We start from the raw sequence: 7,197 nt of genomic DNA, 5'->3' as shown, positions 1-7,197 counted from the left end.
GAGAAATGTCACCGGGACCTTTTCTGTGTACCAACTTCATTTCCTTACAGCCGAGCATTGTGTGCCTGCAGGAATTCTGTGGCGTACATTGAACAGGATATAAGCCTGAGCTATGGGAAGCCAAAGTGTTCTTTCTGTGTCTGTGCTTTGCCTGGATTAGAATTCGTCACAGCTGGCAATTTGCTTTTGAAGAAGGGAAGAAACTGTTCTTCCCCCTGCCAATCTTCTGAGAGAAACTGACCCCGCTAGGAAATAATTGTGGGGTTAAGCCTCTTCAAAGAGGATTTGTATGTGCTGATATTTTGTTCCCTATAAATAAGTTCCTTCTCTCTCTCTCCTCTTGAGGAGGGCCTTGCTTCACGGAGGTTGAGATGCATGTTGCTATAGCGACAGCGTCCTGGCAACAACTCCCAGCTGCTGCTTTGCTTCTTCTTCTCCGAGGCCCAGCCAAGAAGAGCGAGGGGGCTCTTCGGTTGCCACGCTCCTCGGTTGCCGCGGTGGAGGCAGGAAGCAGCAACAGAGGGGCACCAGTACATCCCAGCTTCATCCTGGGAAGCCTTTAGGTGTGGCTGCTGACCTGAAAAATACCTACACCCCCCAAACAAGAAGTGTAGTCGAATATGCTGCTATGATACTCAGAAGCAGATTTGGGGCACTCCAGCCCTGCCCTAACCAGACCCAGGTAAGCAGCCTTGGGAGACAACTTGCTTCCAGTCAGACGTTTAACTTGCATTCGGATGTGGTGAGGCTCCTGGTGTTGACCTTCGGTTCATTTCTGTCACCATTGCTTCCAACCACCTCCATATTTTCAGGTGTGTTGGCACTGAGACCACACGTCTCTCGCATGAGGGTGGGGAAGCAGAGTGGGGGCGGGGAATGAGGGAAGCCTTCTCTGTCAAGACCAGTGGAGACACTGCATGCCGCCTCCTTCCACCATGCCAGGATCCTGACGACTTTTGGTTTTCCGAAGACACGAGTTTGAGGCGACGGGAACAAAGCCATGTTGAATGCTGTCAGCGGGGCCCTGGATGCAGCTGTGGCATGTTCTGTTGTGAGTTTCTTAGGCTGTTGGGGGGTGCTGCTGGGGGGGTCGTCTCCCTAGGGAGGGGATGTGTTGTACATTTGTGACTTCTCTCAAAATAGTCAGCGTACGATGGGGTGGAGGATGAAGAAATGTTCCTTTGAAGATCCAAAATAAACTGGTATCTGAGAGGGAGCATTTCAGTGGGTGACTTGAAACAAACAAATCAACAGCAGGGAGATCTGTGTGTTGTGTGGTTGGTGATGGTGGTGAGGAGCTTTTTTGCGCCTTATGACAAGCAGTTTTTGATGGGGCTTCTTTCTTCGGGTATGTTTGCCGTTGTGTTAATTGTAATGAGCTGATGTACATACATAAAAAAGATGCCTTTTCAGGCTGGGATGAGATGGGCCAAGGCTTATTTTGGTGCCTGAGGTGGGAAATCCAAATAGCAACTCCTCCTCCCCCATTCCTAATGAGGCATGGACTGAGAAGTTCTCCTGCACAAGTTTCCTAGAAATGAATGGGAGAGATGTAAGGGCTCTCTTGCTCATCTCTCGTTTGTTTCCATGAGGCTTGGGCAGGAGAACTTGACAGTGGAAGTCTGCAAGTTGGACCCAGGGATCCAGCCCCCTGTTGAGGCACCCCCCACACAGTCAAGGTAAGAGGGAGACATCTCACTTGCTTGACATTATTCTTACAGTGGGGAGAGATTTCTGCAGTGTCTGAGGGTGGGTGGCAGGAATCTCTGCTTAATTATTACTCTCCAACATCCAACATGCTTGTTTGTACAGTGTTATCCAAAGTTCACCTTCCCAGCAGCAGGAGGATCAGTTGTTGTTAGCCGGGTCAATGGCTGGCCCTGCCAAAGCGGGGAGAGTTGCAACCTGTCTTTTCATAACAACATAAGAAGAGCCCCACAGGATCCAGGCAAAGGCCCATCATGGTCCACCATCCTCTTCTCACAGTGCCCAGGCAGATGCCCAGAGTGGCTGGGGAGACCTAGCCAGATGGGTGGATATAAATAATAAATATATTATTATTATTATTTATTATTATTATTATTATTATTATTATTATTATTATTAGTCCATAAGCAGGACCTGAGCGCAAGAGCACTCTTCCATATTTGCAGTTCCCAGCAACTGGTATCCAGACCGTGGGTACCAGTTGGAGGCAGAGCACAGCCATCCCTGGGGTTTGCCATTCCATCAGCTAGGAGCAGGTTTCCCCCTCCTCCCATCATTAGAAATAGAACATAGAAAACACGTCAGACCATTGGTCCATCTTTCTCAGTATTGTCTACACTGACTGGCAGCGGCTCTCCAGAATTTCAGGCAGGGAGTCTTACCTGGAGATTTGATTTGATTTATTATAACTCTATACTGCTTTTCATTCAAATGAATCCCAAAGCGACTTGCAAACAATAAATAATAACATTATGGAACATCATAGAACATCACAAATGCAGCATAGATCATATAGAATAATTAACAAATTATCAGTGAAACAATTACAATCTATAAGCACTGTTAAAAAAGGTAGCAACTAAAGTAGCAACTAAAAAATAAGTTATACATCACAATTAAAGCAAAAGTCATATTATATGATTAACAAATCAATGCAACATTCATAGTCTACAAAGCAACATTAACAAAATAGCAGCCAAAAAATACACTAAGCATTGTTTTTTTTTATAAATAATGGTTCTTTTTAAAAAAGGATTTTCATAGTTAACAAGGGTACATAAGCATCTCTCTTTTCAATTCATAGAGTCCTTTCTACGGGTCGGTTACACTAAGCACTGTTAAGTTCTTGGGGCAGCACAGGTGAAACCAGCCACCTGATGGAAAACAGAGTTTCTCTCACCTCACAGTTGTTCCTCTGGAAACAGCTCCCCTATAAGATCTCCTAGGGCTGGAGGATGGGGCAAGGCAGGAGGAAAAAACCATTACTTGCTGGCCAACACAGAATCTCTCTCTCCTCCATGGAGATGGATTGAAGCTTGAACCTTCTGCATGAAAGGAACAGGTGCTCTACTGACCATCACTTAACCTGATTTTTCAGCAACAGGTGCTCTCTTCATCACCCCTCCTCCTCCTCCTCCCTCTTTAGTCTGTGGGTCAGCTCTCTCTGTTCTGCTGCTAGACTACCTTGAATGGTGCCCAACACCTTCGCCCAGACAGCTGTTCGTGAAGGCATCTCTACATGTGGGTGGGAAGTTCCCAAGTTCTCAACTTTTCCCTCTGTCACTTGGAGAGCAGCTTATTTATTAATTAATTTCTTAAACTACTTATGTCCAGCCTTTTGGTTCCGCAACTGAACCTCAGGTGATTAGCAAAATACCTCCTGTCACCTTGCTCCACCACTGACAGCTGTGATTAGCAAAGAGAGACTCCTTCTGGCTACAGAGCCCATCCATAAAGCATGTCGCACTCTGAAAGGCCTTTTAACACCCTCCCCAGGATGCTGGACTAAATGGGCCATTGGACTGGTCCAGCAGGCTCTTCTTACGTTGTGTGAAGTGGATACAGTTAACATGTATTTTATCTTACTGAGCAAATAGCAAATGCCTGAGCAGCCCCAGGACTGCTGGGAGGGAGGGGTTTTACTCTCTTTCCCTGTCACAGTTCAAATAAAAAACCACATTTTTGTGACACCTATTAGCATTTCAAAGGAAGCCTGCCCCCCTGGTGCTTAGAACCCTCTTCTGTTCCTGAGGCTTTTCTACCAGCTTCCAGAGAGAAGCCTGTGTTATTGTGTTGGAGCAAAAATAACCAAAGGGTCTTGCAGCATCATAAAGCCTAACAAATTTAGCAGAAGTCTTCATTGATGCCACTCCATCTGATGCAACTCATCATGCTTCTGATGGAGCAGATTCTACTAGTCCATGGAAGTTCATGCCATAACGAATGTGGTTGCCTTTAATAATTATTAAATCTTAGACCTTCTGCATGCAAAGCTTGTGCTAGTAATGTGACTTCTCTGAAAATACGTTGTACTGGAAAAATTTCCAATGCAAATTAGCCTAATTTGCACTGCGAAATTTCCTGAAGAGCGATAGTGTTCGTTTTACTTGTAAACAAAGCATAAAGGGGGGAACTTTCCAAGCTTCCCTAATATTGTATTTGCTGTTGACCCCCATTTATTGTTACTAATGACCTGATGAAAAAAATGGAAGATTTTCTAACCTGCATCACTTGGCATGTGCTGTGTATATCCAGTGGCGTAGCGTGGGTTGTCAGCACCCGGGGCAAGGCAAGTAATTTGCGCCCCCTAACCTGTGGATTTGCGCCCCCTAACCCGTGGATTTGCGCCCCCTAACCCTAACCCCCAGATGTTGCGCCCGGTGCACCCGGCCCCCCCTGCACCCCCCCACGCTACGCCACTGTGTATATCATCTTCCAAGGCAGGCCCACATATTGTGCCTTGCAGGTAAAGTAGCCATGGGGATGCCACAATATACTTCTTCTTTTGGGGTCTGCAGTGAGGGTTTTGTGCCAGCCCACCTTTCTGCTGGGCTCTCTGAAGTTCATCTCCTCCACCCTTCTGCCTCCTGCACCCACCTTCCCAAACTCCACCAAGTCTTCCCCTCCAGCCCTGCCCATTGCTGAAGGCTGTGAGCTGAACGCATTTGCTCTTCAACAGCCTGCCTCAAAAGCCAGGAGGGCAGCAGCTCTTTTGACCAAAGAGATATATTAGACAACTGTAATTGCCACAAGGCATCCCTCCCTCAAAGGCAAGAATGGTGGCAGGGATCTAGCAAAGATAGCAGGGGACAGAGAAGAGAGGCCCTCCCTGGAAAATTGGGAGCACGTGGCCTATTCTTTTCAGGTCTCTCAACCCTCTTCTGCTAGGTACGCTGTGTCTCATCTGCCCAACCTCTTGGCTATTTCTCAGCACCCCTTTCCTGCTAATAGTCACTCCCGTCTCCCAACCCCGATAGCTTTTTCTCCTTTTTAAAATTTATGCATTTTACATATCTTAGTACATCAGTTATACAATTGTCATTGTTTATCTTACACTCTGACTTCCACACACATTCCTCCGTGGGGTCCTATTGAAGGCTGAAGCCTTATCCTTGCCAGGGAATCGTTTGCCTGCGTCCCCAGGACCGAAGAGAGAGCAAAAAGCACCAGGAAAGATTCTTCTTTGGAGAAAAAAAGTTTTATTGAAATCTGTGCACAGAGGTGGCCAGTGGGATCGTTCCCAAAAGACTGGCCCATAGATACAAATAAACAAGCATCTTTATACCTGAGAGTCTGCCCATCTCTTCCCACCTCTTCAAATTCTCCAATCAGCTGGCAAGGTTAAGCTTATTTCCTTATATGGCATATGGCTAGCTAAACGCCCCTCCTTCCCTTGTTCGTGTGTTCTTCTCTTGCGTTACTGCAGCAAAGAGCATGTGCAGAGAGTAGTTCCTGGTTTGCAGAGCTCAAGTAATTGCAAAGAGGAAGTAGCTCACAGCTTGCAATTGCGGTTTTTGCTAGCTGCTTAACCACAAAAGCAGAAGTTAGCTTAGGTGCAGATAGTATTGAGATTAACCCTTTCAATTCCCTCCTCTTCTTTTGGACAACCTATCTCCTAGGTTCGTCCTGGTCTCTTGGGTTTATAATCCTGGGGGAGAACAATAAGGGCCATGATATTTTATTTTTATTTTTTGCATCACACCTTGTAAGCATTGCACCAAGCAGGGTATACAGAGGCAAAGAAGCAAAAGGATTAATAGCGGCCCTGCTAATAATACCACAATATGCCTGAGCCAACTGCCATGAGGCAGCCAGAAATATAACCAACCCCATAGATCACCTCCTGTAGTTTTCAGCGGGTTCCTGGCTATCATTGTTTCCATGTGATCAATGGTGGCTGAAATATTATCTAGGACATATCTATTTTATTGCTGAAGGGCCCACTGATACTCGTGCTCTATCAGCTGCCTTGCTTCTTGGGAGGTTGTGTCCCACCTCTCTGAGGAGGAGCCTATTATCTTAACCAATTTTCCCACCTGTCCTTGTGGATGCTTAATACTCTCATGATTTCTTCCCAACACACTGTATCCGAAAGGGGCTTCTCCCTCTACATATATTAACATATACCCACAGGAATATATATCCACCCTTGCAGAGGCCTGACACACAGAGTGACTATATCAAAGAGTTCTGGCCCCAATATCAAAAGTCCTGGCGGTGCCTTAAAATTTGCTGGGAAAAAAGTCTCTACGTTGGGGACGCTGCCCGCGGGCGTCCCTCCCATCCACTTGTCCAGCCGTCTGGCGCTCTTCTGGAGATGGTTAGCTTCAGAGGATCATCAGGATTTGGTGTAACTGTCCAATCTAAAATAGCCTTCTTCACTTAAGTGTGGTGGACCCAAGGGGTGAGGTCAGGAACTTTAACAGCAGTGGGCCTGGGTCCACCTGTTAGAAAGAGAGAAAATCTCGGGAGAATTACTGCACATAATTATTAAACTGCACATTTTGACTAGCATGGGGGGTCATTGCAGAACTGAGTGGACAAAGGTTGGTCCATTGTCAGATCCTATTGACCTAGGTAGTCCATAGCGGGGAATGATCTCCCGTAACAGGCACCTGGTTACCTCGGACGCCCCCTCAGTTCTGGTAGGCCAGGCTTCAACCCATCCTGTATACGTGCAGATCGCCACGAACAGGTAGCGGTATAGTTCACAGCGGGGCAATTCAGTGAAATCCACAACAAGGTCTTCCATGGGTGCAGTTCCACTATGCTGAATCCCCGGGGGAGCCAAGGGTCCGGTTCTGGGATTATTCTTTTGACATAGCGGGCACTTCCTGAAAATCTGGGCTGCCAGTTGATAAAGGTGGGCTATGTAGAAGCACTGCTTCAGCTGTCTGGTTGTGGCATCTGGTCCCATGTGGGTGGACTCATGGTATCTCTGAGCAATCTGCCGAGAAAGGGACTCTGGGATCCATATTCTGTCATCATGGGTAAGGTACCATCCTTCTTCGGACAATGTCAGCTCCTGAGCATCTGCAGTGTCCCTTTCCTTTTTAGTGTATATTGGCTTATCAGCGGTGTTCAAGATCCTTCCAGGGACCAGTGCTCCAATAACTGACGCGGGAGCTGGTTCCCGGGCTGCTTCCTTGGCCACTCTGTCTGCTAGTCGGTTTCCTCTGGCCACTTCTCCTAGTCCAGTTTTGTGTCCAT

At 46.9% G+C, this 7,197-nt stretch overlaps 1 protein-coding gene across 5 annotated transcripts in view; it reads left to right on the top strand.

Annotated features, from left to right (window-relative positions):
• Positions 1 to 369: 369 nt before the first annotated feature.
• The window catches only part of FAM81A (family with sequence similarity 81 member A), a 50,628-nt gene continuing 43,800 nt past the window's right edge, over positions 370 to 7,197 (top strand). Inside the window, exon 1 of one of the 5 annotated variants that reach the window (XM_053364679.1) lies at positions 370 to 682. Coding sequence is in view for 3 of the 5 variants with exons in the window: in XM_053364677.1 (XP_053220652.1) it covers positions 877 to 1,051 (175 nt within the window). In the remaining 2 variants the exon portion in view is untranslated. The other 4 variants (XM_053364680.1, XM_053364677.1, XM_053364681.1 and 1 more) reach the window with 4 other exon arrangements.

This window comes from Podarcis raffonei, chromosome 14 (genome assembly GCF_027172205.1).
Source record: "Podarcis raffonei isolate rPodRaf1 chromosome 14, rPodRaf1.pri, whole genome shotgun sequence".
Taxonomy (NCBI): domain Eukaryota; kingdom Metazoa; phylum Chordata; class Lepidosauria; order Squamata; family Lacertidae; genus Podarcis; species Podarcis raffonei.
The sequence above is the reverse complement of the archived record's forward strand: the minus strand, read 5'-3'. Positions and strand labels throughout refer to the sequence as shown.